The sequence below is a fragment of the Octopus sinensis genome, linkage group LG20, assembly GCF_006345805.1.
Source record: "Octopus sinensis linkage group LG20, ASM634580v1, whole genome shotgun sequence".
Classification (NCBI taxonomy): Eukaryota; Metazoa; Mollusca; class Cephalopoda; order Octopoda; family Octopodidae; genus Octopus; species Octopus sinensis.
Genome location: NC_043016.1, coordinates 10220430 through 10238863, shown reverse-complemented (window position 1 = coordinate 10238863; position 18434 = coordinate 10220430). Strand labels below are relative to the sequence as shown.

At 38.7% G+C, this 18434-nt stretch overlaps 1 protein-coding gene across 3 annotated transcripts in view; it reads right to left on the bottom strand.

Moving 5' to 3' along the window:
- Positions 1-456: 456 nt before the first annotated feature.
- The window catches only part of LOC115222618 (protein ABHD11), a 228602-nt gene continuing 210624 nt past the window's right edge, over positions 457-18434 (bottom strand). For all 3 annotated transcript variants that reach the window (XM_036511590.1, XM_036511589.1, XM_036511591.1), the window contains one exon: positions 457-743. In XM_036511590.1, coding sequence (XP_036367483.1) covers positions 599-743 — 145 coding nt within the window. In that variant the 3' untranslated portion in view covers positions 457-598. The remainder of the gene's footprint in view (positions 744-18434) is intronic.

Genomic DNA, 18434 nt, shown 5'->3' with positions numbered 1-18434 from the left:
CTTGCCCAAGATGCCACGCAGTGGGACTGAACCCGGAACCATGTGGTTGGTTAGCAAGCTACTTACCACACAGCCACTCCTGCGCCTGTTTGGTTTTCTTTTTTCTTTTTTTTGGTTCCATTTGACACAGAATGATCTCAGTCTTTACATTAATGTCTGGAATTTATTCTATCAGTCTCTTTTGGTGAATCACTGCCAAATGAAAATAATATTGTATTCCAAAAGTAAATAAATGTTTCTTTCATTGTGATTCTGTCTTAGAAAATTAGAAAAGCAAAATTTACAAAATTAAAATACAAAAGAAACTACATTAAGAAAAACAAAATAAATAAAATTTTATTTTCATAATTGAAATTTAAAGCCATATTTCTTTCCCGGAAATTTTGTATTGAGAACTGTTGAATAAATAAAAGATCTTATTTCCACTTTTGTTTTAATTACAGTACAAACCATTTATTTGAGATTTCTTAAATTCTTGGGAATTGTATCAAATATCAAAAATTCTTCTTTCTTTAGATATCTTATAAGGTGTAATAACACAATAAAATGTTTCTGGTTTTTTAATTAAAAAAAGAAAATAACTATTTCTTGTAATTATCTAATTTTGTAAAGTTTCTAAAAAGGAATTAACTGCAGCTAAAAATTCTTTTGGTTTTTCAGAGTGTAGCCAATGTCCAGCATTTGGAACATGTTGTATCTTGGCATTTGGGAATAATCTTTGGATCTCTGGCTCTTCAGGTTTCCTATAAAAACAAATAAAATTATGGCAATTAGTTTCTAACTTGTTTCAGGTAATCATGGGACAAAGACCATGCTGGGGGTGGAGAAGCGCATTTAAGGGCTTAGTCAAACAAACTGACCCCAATACTTATGAAACTATTTTAAATACATGTAACAGATTGGAGCCTGGTGTAGCCTCTTGCCTTGCCAGTCCTCAGTCAAACCATCCAACCCATGCCAGCATGGAAAGCAGACTTTAAAAGATGATGATGATGATGTAACATGTAACTCCTACTTATATTTGTTTAGTCCTTTTCTTTCGTTTGTCCACTCACTCGTACATATATATATATATAATTTCAGCAAAACAATTAAGATTCAAATGAATTCAAATTAATTCAAATGAATGTGGTACTTAACTTAGATGCACCAGAATTCTTTATGGTATTAACCATAAAAATATGTGGGGTGATTATAACCAAGAAAAAAGTAACAAGAATGGATCAGTAGTTTAGTACAATTGTTTCATACTAAGACCATTTTATTTAAAGCTGCAAATATTACAGCTACTATAAAATTCTGTCTGCAACAGTTAGATGTGAACTGAACCGGTGTATGAACAACATCTTTCCTCATGTCTCCTGGAATTTATATCTGCATCTTTATGGATGGATCTACCTTCTCTGAGAAGTTAATAATCATTTAAAAAATTTTTTTAAAAACTGTGCATTGTTGGAAAACATATAAAGTCTGCTTATAACCTTACTTCAAATTCATAGAACTCACTCTGAATACTTCATAAGGATATTTACACTCTCTAGGATGTTTGGAAAACATATATGTGATTTAGCTGATGAATACTTGACATTATATTTGCTGTAATATTTGCAGCTTTAAATAAAATGTTCTTAGTATGAAACAATTGTACTAAACTACTGATCCATTCTTGTTACTTTTTTCTTGGTTATATATATATATATATATTTATATTATTTACAATTTATTATATATATATATATAGGTAATTATTTGGACTTTGGGTATATGGCTAGTAGTATGCCGATTGGAGCACTGTCACATTTAAGTAACCTGATGTCATCCACAGTTAAGATATAATTGTCAGTGGATCTACATCAAGATTTCTGCAGTGTTTGTAGAGTTTAATAATAAATGATGAAAATAGAAAATGGATTTAGCAAGAATCTTTATTCCTTTCAACTCATCCTGCATCTGTCCCTCACAGGTGGGATACAGTACACCTTGTCGTGTTGCATCCATCAATGCAGGCTGTGTTGCATCACATGTCTAAACACCTGATGAGACACAGCCAGCATTCATGGATGCAACACAACCAGGTGTATTATATTCCACCTGTAAGGGACAGATACAAGATGGATCAAAACGCAATTTTTGTGCTGAATAAAGATTCTTGCTAAATCCATTTTCCATTTCTCTCATTCATTATATATATATATATATATATTACCGTGATCACCACCATGACAGACCAAGCTATCAGATGTTGCTACACATCACTGGTCACAATGCGCTTCACATTGTTTTAGCCTTCAAATGATGCCACCCCACTGGCTAAGCGAACAGGCCAACAGAAGAGTGAGGGAAAGTTGTGGTGAAAGAGTACAGCAGGGATCACCACCAACCGCTGCTGGAGCTTTGTGGAGCTTTAGGTATTTTTGCTCAATAAACATTCACAACGCCGGGTCTGGAAATCAAAACCACGATCCTACAACCGCGAGTCCGCTGCCCTAACCACTGGGCCATTGTGCGTCCACATTTATATATAGATGTATATATATATGTATACACACACACACATGCACACACATATACAGATGATGGGCATCCAGCGAAGGTGCATGGCCAAGCGTTTAGGCTGTCATTCTCATGATCACTAGATCATGGGTTCCATTCCCAGACTGGATGATACATTGTGTTCTTAAGCAAAACACTTCATTTCATGTTGCTTCAGTCCCTTTTTCCAAAGAGGGGAGGAATGTTGGCCTGCATGCCTAGCCAGTGGGGTGGCATCATTCAAAAGCTAAAACGATGCAAAGCACATTATGACCAGTAATGGTCAGCCGTGTGATCACATGACCACATGATCACGGGCTTGTATCAGTTTCCCTCAACCAAATTTAATGACAAGGCTTTGGCCAGTCTGGGACTATAGTAGAAGTCACTTGCCCAAGGTGTCATGCAGTGGGATTGAACACTGGAACCAGGTGGTTGGGAAGGAAACCACTAGGCCACACAGTTACAACTGAACCTATAAAGATATATAGTATAAAGATATACCAAGATCTTTGGAGATATGCTGTGATTGAGAAGACTCGGCATGTAAAGTATCACATAACCAGCCCATTTTAAAAGTACTCTTGAATCAAGGGTGATACGCTGCACTTGTGAAGACCTATTGAGTGAAGTAAAATCTAAAATCAACATCAAAAACAAATCAAGATCGAAATCAAAATGGAAATTGTAGTTTTGGCCGATGCCAGTGCCACTTGACTGGCACCCATGCCGGTGGCATGTAATAAGATCCATTCAAGCGTGGATTGATTCCAGTGACACCTGATTGGCTCCCTGTGCTGGTAGCATGTAAAAAGTATCATCCAAACGAGGTCGATGCCAGTGCCCCCTGACTGGCTCCCGTACCAGTGGCACATAAAAAGCACTCACTACACTCTTGGAGTGGCTGGCATTAGGAAGGGCATCAAGCTGAAGAAACTCTGCCAGATCAGATTGGAGCTTGGCGCAGCCTACTAGCTTGCCAGTCCCCAGTCAAACAGCCTAACCCATGCCAGCATAGAAAACAGATGTTAAACACTGATGATGATGATGATGAGACATCCACAAGACATCCAAACATGATTAACTTTAATTGCTCTATACATGAAAGACGGAGATAAAATAAATGCAATATGAAAAATGTTATACACAATGTAATATAATATAATACAATGTAAATTTTGAAAAATATTTAAAACAAATGAAACATGAAAATACATAGAATAAATATCTATAGTTTCCAAGGAAACAAAGAAATTTGAAATTACAAACAAAAACTGATGACAATTGTAATATACATACATATATATATATATGTATATATATATATATTATAATTGGAAATTTAAATAATGTAAAATATAACCCAATTATAATGATGAAGATGACGATGATGATGGTGGTGGTGGTGACGGTGATATCAGTGATGATGATGATGATGATGATGATGATCGTGATGATCGTGATGATGATGATGGTGACGATGATGATGTTGTTGTTGATGATGATGTTGATGATGATGATGACGATGATGTTGATGATGGTGATGATGATGATGGTGACGATGATGGTGGTGGCAATGATGATGATGATGATGATGATAATGAAGACGACAATGACGACGACGATAACGATGATGATGATGATGCTGATACTGGTTTGCTTTTGGGAATCACTGTAGCAATAGTAATGATGACACTGACAACAAAACATGGGCCGAGATTAGCAATTATTATACAGGATATTGTATATTGTTTTCAATAATTGATTTAAAACAACCAATAATTAGATACGGCAGCCACATTATTAAGAAACTATTGTAAATATTTTTTGCCATAGGCACAGACATGGCTGTGTGGTAAGAAGTTTGCTTCCGAAACACGTGGTTCCAGGTTCGATCCCATCATGCAGCACCTTGGGCAAGTGTTTCCTACTATAGCTTCAAGCCAAAACTAAATCCCTGTGAGTGGATTCGGTAAATGGAAACTGAAAGAAGCCCATTGTATATATGTGTGTGTGCGCGCATGTGTGTGTGCGCGCATGTGTGTGTGAGTGTGTGTGTATACGTGTGTGTGTGTGTGTGTGTGTGTGTGTGTGTGTGTGATTGTCTTTGCTGCCCACTACTGCCTGATAACTGGTTTTGGCTTGTTTACATCCCCATGACTTAACAGATCAGCAAAAAGAGATCAATGAAATAAATACCAAGCTTTTAAAAGAAAGAAAAAGTACTGTGGCTGATTTGTTCAACCAAACCCTACAAGATGGTGTTCCAGCATGGCTGCAAGTTTAATGATTGGAACACATAAAAGATAAAAAAATAGTATTTAAACCAAAGAAGAGACAATGCTCATAATATTTTGCAGATCTTCCAAAAATGGTGTGAAATTGGTGCAGTTGATAGGAATTGGTAGTGATGTTGAAGTTTTTGATAGAATACATGAATTTATTCTAATATTCTGTGCTCTTGGATGAAATCCTTGCCATGGTCACCTTTGCCTTACATCCTTTTGGAATTGGTAAAGAGCTAGGTTAGAGTGAGTGGAGGCACGTGGCTTAGTGGTTAGGGGTGTTGGATTCATGATCATAAGATTGTGGTTTCAATTCCTGTACCGGGCAATGATGTATTATGTTTTTGAGTAAAACACTCCATTTCATATTCTACTAGTCCACTCAGCTGGGAAAAATCGGTAACCCTGTGCCGGACCAGCATCCTGTCCAGGTGGGGAATATATATGCCATGAAAACCAGGAAACTGGCCCTTATGTTAGTTAGTTAGTTAGTTAATTTGGCTCAAAAGCAAATAGCAAGGCCATGTAGGGGAACATGGAGTTAAGTACAGGGTGGTGTTCATGTAAAGAGTTCAGGCCACTTGAGGTCCAGGGAGACTTTGAACAAAGCGGTCGTCGGCATCTTCCCCATCTCGTCTGGCAGCTTGTTCCACGGATCCGCAACCCGGACGGAGAAAGCTCCTCTCCTTCGATTGAGATGAAATCGTCGCAGGTAGAGCTTTTCGGAATGACCCCGCAGCCAACGCTCTGGGCAGGAGTGAAGAACAGCTCTTTCGAGAGGTTACACTTTCCGCTATGATATGTTGTGGGTGGAATGAGATCACCACGGCGGCGGCGTTTTTCAAGAGAATAAAGGTCGAGTGTCCTCAGCCTTTCTTCGTAGGACAAATTTTTGAGACCATGAACCATGTGGGTAGCCAGCTTCTGGACTCTTATCTTTGAGGAGATAAGGAGAAGAGGCTTGAATCCCGTACTCCAATATGGGTCTCACCAGCGTGACATAGAGTGGTAGGAATATGGCTGCTGTGAGCATTCCGAATGACCGTCGAATCAAGAACAGAATTCCGCGTGCTTTGTTAGCAGCATGGACGCACTGGGCCGAAGGCGAAAAGGAGGAATCCACCAAGATACCCAGGTCCTTTACCTGATCGGTCCTCTCCAGCAGCAGACGACCCGGCTCGAAATCAAGTTGAGTTGCAGGAGTAGAGCCAACAGGCAGATGACAGCACTTTGACACGTTCAGACACAGGTCCCAATCGTTAGACCACTTCCAAATTTGGTGGAGGCATCGACGAAGATCCTCTATATTACTGCGAGGAGCGACCAGTTTGATATCGTCGGCAAATAGAAGGGTGTGTTGCGTGAGGTCGTCGGGGGCAAGTCATTTATGAAGACTAAGAACAACAAGGGCCCAAGCACTGAACTTGAGGCACGCCACTGCTCACACTGGAGACGTTGGACCGCGAACCATTAACTTGGACTTGGAAGGAGCGATCTGAGAGGAAGGCACCAACCCATCGTACAATATCCGGATGGAAACTATATGCTTGAAGCTTGACAAGTAATAGGCGGTGGTTTACCGAGTCAAAAGCTTTGGCAAAGTCCAATAAAATGATGTCAACAGCATCACTATCATCGAGGATGCGCATCACCAATTCTTCCATTACTAGTAAGTTGGTCAAGCATGATCTCTTCGGCACGAAGCCGTTTTGGGAATCAGAGATAGAGGCTGTGTTTTGGATTGACTCGAGAAGGTAACTTCATCTCACCTTTAGGTCAGAGTAGGTGGATAACTGGCAGAATTACTAAAGTTTCAGGTAAGATGTCATGTGATTTGGCTCTTTGTGTTTCTGAGCTCAAATTCCACCTCTGTGCCAACAGATAGAGCTTCCTCTCAACTAATACACAATTGCCCAGCATAGACAGGTATTTGACATTCTTTGGTGTTACTGAGAGGGTTCAATAGGTGCTACGTTCACACAGGTATAATTCAGCAGATATAAGCTAGCAATGGCCTGCTAAGAAATGTGTCTAACTATGAATCAAGCTCTTGGATCAAGTCCTAATTTGAGTCCTGAATCTATGGATCAAGTCCTCATTTGAGCTCTGAATGCCTTAGTCACAGTATTGTCTCCTGAACAGAATAAAGAGATGAATCTAATTGCTATAAAATCTTATCGAAGTAATCCAATAAATCAAGATGGAATTACAGAGAAAGGAGAGAGAGAGAGAGAGAGATGGGGAGGGATGCAGACATAGATTATATTCAGAGTGGAAAGAAATGAATATTTGATGCATTGGAACAAGGAGTTTGTGACCTGAGCTAAGGAAATTATGAAAAAAAAATGGATATTTGAATGAATTAAGACTTGAATAAATAACGAGGGGGGAAAAAGTAGTTTTGCATAAGGAACAAAAGAATGGTGAATTTGGCAAGACAGTCAGTCGCCCGTTGAAAGTCATTGACGCTACATCGAAGGGGCCAGGGAACAGAAGAAAGAAGAAGAAAGAAGACATGCACCCAACACCAGAGCTGAGGACACCTCCGAAAGGGGGAGGGGCGGGCGTCAAAATGGTAAAGGAGTAGGGGGCCGAAACGGGACGTGTTTCCTCCTGATGATGTCTTTAGCTAACTGGATCCTATAAAGGAGCTGTTGTGGTAGCGGACCACGAAACACGGTTGAAATTCTTCCTAATACAGTGACGTGGTTCCTCCTGATGATGTCTTTAGCTAACTGGATCCTATAAAGGAGCTGTTGTGGTAGCAGACCACGAAACACGGTTGAAATTCTTCCTAATACAGTGACGTGGTTCCTCCTGATGATGTCTTTAGCTAACTGGATCCTATAAAGGAGCTGTTGTGGAAGCAGACCACGAAATACGGTTGAAATTCTTCCTAATACAGTGATGATAAACAAACACAGACTGGAACCGTAGAGGAGATGGTAAACAGCGAAGGAAAAGATAAGTACTTGTGAAGAATGAGAATGAATTAAGTAACAATGATGAAGTGATAACGATGAAGTGACACAGACAGCTGGAATTAAGAAAAACAATGGCTTTGATAGGCACAATTCATTTAAAATGTTGAAAGAAGTTGGCTAAAGGAGATTACGAAGAAGATTAATGGAGTCATTATATTATCCACTAACAAAGAACCGGAAACAAACATTCACAGAGTTGCAAAGTATAAATTTTATCAAACGAGATGGCATTGAATAATATAAGAAAAAAACAAATATGTTTTGTTTTTTTTCATTATTGTATTTTTTGTATTTTAAGAATAATCTATGGTAGAAAAGAAAAAAATGCTAGAGGATAGTGAGGTGTTGAGAAAGAATATTAATGTTTTTGGAGAAAAGAATACAAAATGATAATTGAAATTAATGTGAAAGTATAGTGAACTGGGATAGGACAGCAGAGCATAAACAATATGAACAACAATCCAACAAAAATTTTACAGGTGAGTTCAGAATAACTGAGAAACAGCTAAGTTTAAATGGTTTTAATGATTAATAAATCATGGACCAGGGAAAAATAAAATTTATTTTATTTACTTTTCACTTTGAAATTTTGGAATTTTTCAATACTCAATTACTTTTGATTTTAAATTTTTAATTTCTAGTTGTTAATTTCAATGTTAACTTTTAATATTTTAAACTTTTTAATCCTCCAACTTTCAGGGTTTCTTGGAAATTTCATATCTTTTAATATTTGATTTTTAAGTTCCAGATTTTGTAATACTATTTTAACCTTAATATCCCATTTTTGGGGTTTTTTAAAAAAATTCTTAAGAAGCTGTGTGACCTATTCTTTATTGTTTATATATGTATTTATTTATTTATCATTGTAGTATTTATATATTTATATGTATATTTTATTTTCATTTTATTACTTCATATTTATATATATGATTTATTCCAACCAACACATAATTGATTTTTGCTAATTTCTAGCAATCAAGACATAAAAGGTTATTTTCCTTAATCCTTTAGCATATCCAGCCAAAATAGTCTGTATGCTTTATGTTCCAACTGACACCTACCCAGATGCTGCCTCTGACACCTACCCAACAATCTTAGCCTAAAAAATATACTATCACATCACTGAAATCTCTAGACTACAAAATAATGCAGGATTAATTCAAACCTGTGTGAATAAACATTGCATTTCACAGGGTAATCTGAATACCAAAGAGTCAAACATTCTAATGAGCAGAGAGGAGGTTTTCTTACTAGCAGTGCACGGTTTTTATGTTTGTGATTGATGTTGCCACATGCATTGGGCTTTTGATAAGCTCAAGAAGTTCAACAATTATCATGTTGTTTATACAAAAACTTGAAGACCTGAATATAAGTCTCCAGACCAAAATCATTCAATATGGGGTGGAGGCAAGTATTTATCTTTATGTTTGTATTTGACCTTCACTACCACTTTCCAACCATTGTTGGCTTATTTATACTCCCATAACTTGGCAGTTCAGCAAAAGCAACTGATAGAGTAAGTGCCTTACTTTAGAAAAAATAAGTACTGGGGTGGATTTGTCTAACCACCCTTGAAGGTGGTGCCCCAGCATGGCCACAGTGCAATGACTGAAACAAGTAAAAGATAAAAGATATACTGGGATTGATTTGTTCAACTAAAACCCTTCAAGGTGGTGCTCCAGCGTGGCCACAGTCTAATGACTGAAACAAGTAAAGATAAAAGATATACTGGGATTGATTTGTTCAACTAAAACCCTTCAAGATGGTGCCCCAGCATGGCCACAGTCCAATGACTGAAACAAGTAAAAGATAAAAGATATACTGGGATTGATTTGTTCAACTAAAACCCTTCAAGGTGGTGCCCCAGCATGGCCACAGTCCAATGACTGAAACAAGTAAAAGATAAAAGATATACTGGGATTCATTTGTTCAACTAAAACCCTTCAAGGTGGTGCCCCAGCATGGCCACAGTCCAATGACTGAAACAAGTAAAAGATAAAAGATATACTGGGATTGATTTGTTCAACTAAAACCCTTCAAGGTGATGCCCCAGCATGGCCACAGTGCAATGACTGAAACGGGTAAAAGATAAAAGATATACTGGAATTGATTTGTTCAACTAAACCCTTCTAGGTGGTGCCCCAGCATGGCCACAGTGCAATGACTGAAACGGGTAAAAGATAACAGGCAAATGTTCTTGAATGATAAAGAAGTGCTAATTGCACGGATGCTGAATGGGGAAAGTATTTTATTCTTAAAGGATCCAGCAAACGGAAATGTGGTTGATAGCTCTTGTCCAACATCATATCTTTTACTTCCGCATTCACTTCCACAGTAAACACTAACTAGAATGAATCCCTGATGAATGGAAAGGCTGTCGTAAAAACACAGAGAGAGAGAGAGAGAGAGATAAATGGTCAGGTGTTGAGCATTGAGCAACAAATCAACACTGAATGTTTGTCAGAGGAGGCACGCAATTTAGTTTTAAAGTGTATCTCTACAGATTTTCTATAGAAATTAGAGCCAACACTCGTGTGTTACTACATTTTATACGATTTAATTGCACTGCTAACACAGGTGAGGCACACTATTGATTTGTTGTTTGTTCCTTCTTGAGCCATGCCTGGCTCATAAGGGCCGGTTTCCCGGTTTCCTTGGTGTATAGGTTCCCCACCTGGAGGGGACGCTGGTCCATCGCAGGTGAGCTGCAAGATGCAGGAAGAAAGAGTGAGAGAAAGTTGTGGCGAAAGTGTCAGCAGAAGTTTCACCATTACCTCCTGCCGGAGCCATGTGGAGCTTAAGTGTTTCGTTCATAAACACACACGTTATCTGGTCTGAGATTCGAACCCACGATCCCTCGACCGCGAGTCCGCTGCTCTAACCACTAGGCCATGTGCCTCCACTACTATTGAATTAGAATCCTTTAATATACCTGGTAGTAAATTATGGTCACATAACAAAATATGGTGTCCTTACCAACAATTAATATCAATTTAGATACCAACTTAGATTATGACATACATATAATATGGTTCTTTGTCCTTGGATAGGGAAACACATGGAACTATTTGGTTTAGCCACTAACATGATAGAATTCATTGTTATGCAGCGAGCTGGCAGAAACGTTAGCGCTCCGGGCGAAATGCTTAGCGGTATTTCGTCTGCCGCTATGTTCTGAGTTCAAATTCCGCCATGGTCGACTTTGCCTTTCATCCTTTCGGGGTCGATAAATTAAGTACCAGTTATGCACTGGGGTCGATATAATCGACTTAATCCGTCTGTCTGTCCTTGTTTGTCTCCTCTGTGTTTAACCCCTTGTGGTTAGTAAAGAAATAGGTATTTCATCTTCCACTATGTTCTGAGTTCAAATTCCGCTGAGGTCGACTTTGCCTTTCATCCTTTCAGGGTCGATAAATTAAGTCCCAGTTATGCACTGGGGTCGATGTAATCAACTTAATCCTTTTGTCTGTCCTTGTTTGTCCCCTCTGAGTTTAGCCCCTTGTGGGCAATAAAGAAACAAGAATTCATTGTTATGCGTTCACAAAAGATTGAATTGACAACATGAGAAGAGGTACTTGGCAAAATTCAAAGAAGAACAAGGATCTTCCAAGACGGTAGTGCATCACCTTCTTGCTTTATATTTTGTATGAATGATGCCAACCTTGTAAAAGACAAGAATTGAATATGAATGAAGCAGTTTTTTCGTTTTTTATGAATGATCTTAAACTAGTCAGAATGATGGCAACCAGATGGATTCTTTAGTTATAACTGTTCATTTCCTTGGTGAAGTCAAAGACTTGGAATTCAGGACTAAAACTGTGATATTCTCACAATTCTTTCTAATTTTGGCATGAAGCCAGCAATTTTAAGAGGAAGGGACAAATTGAATACATCAACCAAAGTACTTGACAGGCACTTTATTTTATCAACCTCGAAAGGATAAAATGCAAAGCAAACCTCAGCAGGATTTGAACTCAGAATGTAAGAACCAGAAGAAATACAGCTAAACATTTTGTTTGATGCACCAGAAATTCTGCCAGCTCACTGCCTTGGTATATCTATATATATAAAAGTGAAGTTGTGTGAGTGTCTGTCTCCTACGATTTAGATTCCTAACTACTCACACATTTTGCGGTGCAGTTTAACCAAAACCGGGTATCTTATAGTCGTGATTCATATCGAGCCCTTCTGGGTATTAGCACGCGTCTACGATGAGTCTACGATTTAAAAAAAGATTTACCATCATTTTTTTCCATTTTAATGCATTTTTTCGCTATTATATAAGGGAAGTAACTCTCTAAAAATTTATTATTAAATCTCAGAACGTAAAAAGCTACAGTAACATCCCCCCCTTTGTGGTTAGCCATATTGAGATGGCTATTATACTTTACATCTCTAAAAATGCTTATATAGTTATTTCCCTTACAAACCCGAGCAATGCCGGGCGATACTGCTAGTTTATAATAAAAAGAGGAAAGATGGTTCCAGTACATGGTATAGCATTTGTGGGTGGTAATAAAAGACATTGAGTGAAATTGATACAGGAATACAACAGGAATTCAACAAAATCAAGGAAACTGAAATGAAAGAAAAAAAACTATTTGGAAACAGCTCAAAGTGAAGATTAGAATTTGTGTTAAAAATCAAAGAAACACGAGATTAGCGATAAACATATGAACAATATCCAGAATGAATTATAGAACAGAGATATTCAAAGGAATTGTAGGTGATCTCTGGGAGAAAGACAGAACGATGCAGAAATTGAAGATGATATCATGAAGAACTCAGACTAACGTGTGATATTCATAGGTTTCACCTGACCAGGAGAAATAGAGAAAATGGTTTGATTATTTGCAAGGAAAGTATAAGGAGTGATGACAATAGTGTAGGATGGTGCGTAGTTAATAGTTCAGAACCATTGTCAGTTAGTCAGTGTGACTACAGACAGCACAGACATGAAGAAATAAATATGAGAGGAACAGAATAAAACTAAAGGTAATGTTTTCTTTTTGTGACACGCTGCTTCCAAGGAACTGGCTCATATCAAGATCTTCCTCTAGCTCACCATGCAAGCAAAAGATGATCTGTTGAAGGTGGTGGTACTCTACTCTTATACTTGTTTCAGTCATGTGAGTGTGGCTATGCTGGAGCACCGCCTTTAGTCGACCAAATCGACTCCAGGACTTATTCTTTGTAAGCCTAGTACTTATTCTATCAGTCTCTGTTACCGAACTGCTAATTTACAGGAACGTAAACACACCAGCATCGGTTGTCAAGCGATGTTGGGGGGACAAACACAGACACACAAATACCCCACACATATATATATATATACATATATACGACAGGCTTCTTTCAGTTTCCGTCTACCAAATCCACTCACAAGGCTTTGGTTGGCATGAGGCTATAGTAAAAGATACTTGCCCAAGGTGCCACGCAGTGGGACTGAACCCAGAACCATGTGGTTGGTAAGCAAGCTACTTACCACACAGCCACTCATACACCTATATGTGTATTTGTTATTGCCATTAGGATCATCTTGTGGGAAAAAGAAAAATAAAACCAAACAAAAAGAAAGAAATTGGGTACCAAATAACACCAGCAACAACCCCAGGGGCCTTCTGTTGTCCCAACTTCTGCTATCTGCTCTTTTACATTTTTTTTCCTTCTTCTGCATAGAAAACTCTCAAGATGTCTTTACTACAACATGTGTGCACATGTAGCAACTAGGCTTTCTGCGCCAACCTACCCTTCTTATCAGCTTCTTCTTTACACCGATCAATGGGACATGAATCTGGGGTACCTTTATAGTCTTCAGCTATAATAAAGACCTGAAAGTTCATGCAGACCCCATTCATCTACATGTTGTTGCAGATCCTCACCACACTCACAACCTGCCCCATAGTGGGGGATCGCATAACTGAGGTGACCACAAGTCAGTGTTTATACCAATGCATCATACCCAGACCACTGGGATTGTTTTTTTTTATCATGAACTGTGGCATCATTCTGAGGAAAAACGTGCAGCATATGAACTCAACCTGTCTTCTTACCTTATGCTCAGACTTCACTTAAATAATAGACACAAATTTCCATACCAAAACAAGGGCTCTCTCCAATTCATCTTTTAAGAACATATGAAAACCTCCTCCATGTTTGGAAAAAATAGAATTACATAAGGTGGCGATCTGGCAGAAAGGTTAGTATGCCAGGTGAAATGCTTAGTGGTATTTCATCTGTCTTTGCGTTCTGAGTTCAAATTCCGCCAAGGTCGACTTTGCCTTTCATCCTTTCTGGGTCGATAAATTAAGTACCAGTTATACACTGGGGTCGATGTAATCGACTTAATCCCTTTGTCTGTCCTTGTTTGTCCTCTCTGTGTTTAGCCCCTTGTGGGTAGTAAAGAAATAGGTATTTCATCTGTCTTATGTTCTGAGTTCAAATTCTGCCAAGGTTGACTTTGCCTTTCATCCTTTTGTGGGGTCGAAAAATTAAGTACTAGTTACACACTGGGGTCGATGTAATCGACTTAATCCCTTTGTCTGTCCTTGTTTGTCCCCTCTGTGTTTAGCCCCTTGTGGGCAATAAAGAAATAAGAATTGCATTTCTTTCGTGATCTTTCTTGGGTAAAATCCTTAGGCAGAGAAGCAATATTTTTAGTGGCATATGTCTTCCATTGAAACAAGCTCATTTCAAGACCGTCCCCTCCTCCACTGACCCCAGCATGCTAGCAAAAGATGAAATGCTGCTGTTGTTGTTGTTGCTGACACTTGTTTTTTTTGGGGGTTTTTTTTTGTAATTTAAGCTTGTGTTTTTCACCACTTCACTTATGTTTGTGTTATTCATATTCTAATTTTACTCCTGTCACAGATTTGCAATTCTCATTTGCAAAACAACCAGCAATAAAACAGGCATTAAGCGACCACTCAGTGTGTTGAGTGTTACAAAATGAAAAAGGAATAAAGAATATTAAAAAAAAAGAAAATTCCAATGAAAAGCCACCTTAAGAATCATGAACTGATAGATCAATACAAAAATTTAAAAGAAATAAAGATTATATTTAATCTGGAAAGCAAGAGAGATTGTTCCATATAACAGATGCTCAAGAATATGCACCGCCAAAGAGTGGACAAGAACAGTGAAATGACGAGAGTTAACAGAAATATTGAGAGGAAGTACAAGAAGAGAAAGTTTGGCAAATCAAGAACCATGGGAAGTGTTTATAGAATGAAGATAAAGAAAGAATGTCCCAAATATGAGAGAAAGGTTGGATTTTAACTGAGAAGAGGATTAATGTTAACATCATAAGAATTTTATAAACTTCTAAGAAAACAAGAAATAATTCTTTGGGGTGGGGAATAGTGTATCTTGAAGCACATGTATACAGTTTTAAATAATAGATGTTGACAAGAGATGTGAGTTCAAATCCCACTCAAGCAGTCTTTGACTTTTCTATCCAAAAGGGGTTTTCAACCCAATATTATATTTACTATTTAAAGCTCTCTATCATCTGCTTCAAGATTCACTGTTTCAAAAAAATAAATAATGAAACTGAAAGAAGCCTGTCGTATATATGTATATTTATATATATATATATATATATATATATATGTGTGTGTGTGTGTGTGTGTGTGTGTGTGTGTTGTGTGTCTGTGTTTGTCCCCCTAGCATTGCTTGACAACCGATGCTGGTGTGTTTATGTCACCGTCACTTAGCGGTTCGGCAAAAGAGACCAATAGAATAAGTACTGGGCTTACAAAGAATAAGTCCCGGGGGTCGATTTGATCGACTAAAGGCGGTGCTCCAGCATGGCCGCAGTCAAATGACTGAAACAAGTAAAAGAATAAAAGAAAAGAATAAAGAATGAACCCTTTTTTTTTAACCATATTTCTGTTGAAATACACTGGCTTTATTTTAATTAATTTTGAAAATAATGAAGAATTCAATAAAGTAACTTCACCGTTATTAAGTTAGTGTTTCTAGCTTTAATTAACATGGAATTTTGATTGAAGGTTTTAATTTAGATAATTTTAAAACAGAAAGTTCATATCACAGAGATAAGGGCAGTCTCAAAAGCTTGATATGCAGAACCAACCTCCATGTCAGTTGCGTTAAGCGCTTGTGTTTATTGTAACTGCTTGGTTTACATGTCACTCTTTTTTTTAAAATATAATTTTGTCTTGCTTCAGTCTTTGAACAGTGGCCATGCTGGGGCACAGCCCTGAAAGACTTAGTAAGCCTGGTACTTACACAATTGGTCACTTTTTCCAAACTGTTACGCTACAGGCTGTGTAACAAACCAACACTGGTTGTGAAACAGGAATGGGAGACAAACCAAACTTACACACATAAATATATATTTATTATAAATAGGTAATGAGTTTGATTCCGAGACCAAGCTGTATGTTGTGTCCTTGAGCAAGACACTTTATTTCACGTTGCTCCAGTTCACTCAGCTTTAGAAATGAGTTGCAACATCACTGGTGCCAAGTTGTATCAGCCTTTGCTTTTCTCTTGGATAACATCAGTGGCATGGAGAGGGGAGGTTGGTATGCATGGGTGACTGCTGGTCTTCCATAAACAACCTTGCCTGGAATTGTGTCTCAGACAGGAACTTTCTAGGTGCAGTTCCATGGTCGCTCATGACCGAAGGGAGTCCTTTATATATGACAGGCCTCTTTCAGTTTCTGTCTGCCAAATATACTCTCATGGCTTTGGTCAGCCTGGGGTCATAGGAAAAGACACATGCCTGAGGCACTGCACCGTGGAACTGAACCCAAGATTACATGGTTGGGAAGCAAGTTTCTTCACCACACAGCCATGCCCGCTGCACCAATGACAAAAAATAAGGAACTCTTCACAAATTTGCATGTCATCATTTGCTTCCTTTCTTCTTTTTCTTGTTTTTAAGCAGACTTCATGCTTTCAAAACTTTGGAAGGGTGTATTGCTTCCACCCCAATTACAGTTAGTAACCCTTCCTGCAAACACATTTGTAACCATTTTGGATCATGAATAAATAACAAGAATGGCCGCCAAGCAAGAATATTACGCACGGTAAAAGCAAATGTTTAGATGAGCTTTCTTTTCTATGCAAAGGAGATAATGGAGTGGATGTTTAAATATTCTGAAATCCTTTGTTGATGAAGAGAATAAAAACAAAAAAATTATACCCTCTTTTGCTCTCTGTTTGTTTTTTTTTTGTTTTTTTTTTGTTTTTTGTTTTTGTTTTTTGTACGAAATAATGCTAGGGTAAAAAAAAAAAGAGAAATATCTCTTGAGTGGATGGAGTTCTGCGGAATAAGACCACTTGCAGAAAACAACAACAGCAGCAGCAAAAATAACAGCAATTATGGTAATAGTTATCATGGTAGTGGTGGTGGTGGTCGTGGTGGTGGTAGTAGTAGTAGTAGTAGTAGTGCTGCTGCTGATGGTGGTGGTGGTAGTGGTAGCAGTGCTGGTAGTAGTAGTGGTGTTGCTGGTAATGGTGTTGGTGTTGGTAGTAGTAGTAGAGGTTGTGGTAGTGGTTGTGGTGGTTGTGTTGGTAGTAGTAGGAGTGGTAGTGCTAGTGCTGCTGATGATGGCGGTGGTGGTAGTGGTGCTGGTGGTAGTGGTGCTGGTAGTAGTAGTGGTGATGCTGATGGTGGTGTTGGTGTTGGTAGTAGTAGTAGTAGTAGTAAAAGGAAAAAAAGAAGAGAAAAAAGAAAAACGGGGCATTACCGGTGGTGCTATGTCCCAAAACCCCTTCCGTGGGATGTGTGCCACCAGAGGGGGAGAAGAAGATAACCTCGTCAGTGGGATGTGTGCCACCGAGCGAGGGAGTTGAGGCCCCTCCCACTGAAAGTGGTGAAGAATATATGTTCTTCAATCTCAGGGGAGGGGGCTATTGACAGTTTCGTGGAGAATAATATGGACTGTCATGTCCTGGGGGAACCGACTCTGGGCTGCACTGACAGCCCAGTGCGGCCTTCGGAGGTGGCTGCTCTGGTGCAGGAAAGAAAGTATTGTGATCTCATAATTGACTCGTGTAAAAACGAAAATTATAGAACTCTTTTTCGGAGCCCCGGATTGCGGTTGCAGGAATGCCTGCAAGCTGCAAGGAAATTACTTGGGGAAGGACTGTAGAGGTTTATCGCCTCCAATTTTTATATAAATTGTGTTTTATAATTGTATGGACTTTTTAGTCCAAATATATTGTATTTTAAATTGTAAGAGGGTTAATACCTCTGTATAGGCGTTTTTAAAGAACGGTGTTATAGAGAAGCAGAGGGTTGGCGGGCGCTTTCTGTCTTCTCCCATCTTTATCATTTTTGGATCATAATTGGCGCAGGAGTGGCTGTGTGGTGAGTAGCTTGTTTACCAACCACATGGTCCCGGGTTCAGTCCCACTGCGTGGCACCTTGGGCAAGTGTCTTCTACTATAGCCTCGGGCCGACCAAAGCCTTGTGAGTGGATTTGGTAGACGGAAACTAAAAGAAGCCCGTCGTATATATGTATATATCTATATATGCATGTGTGTGTCTGTGTTTGTCCCCCTGGCATTGCTTGACAACCTATGCTGGTGTGTTTATGTCCCCGTTACTTAGCGGTTTGGCAAAAGTGACCGATAGAATAAGTACTGGGCTTACAAAGAA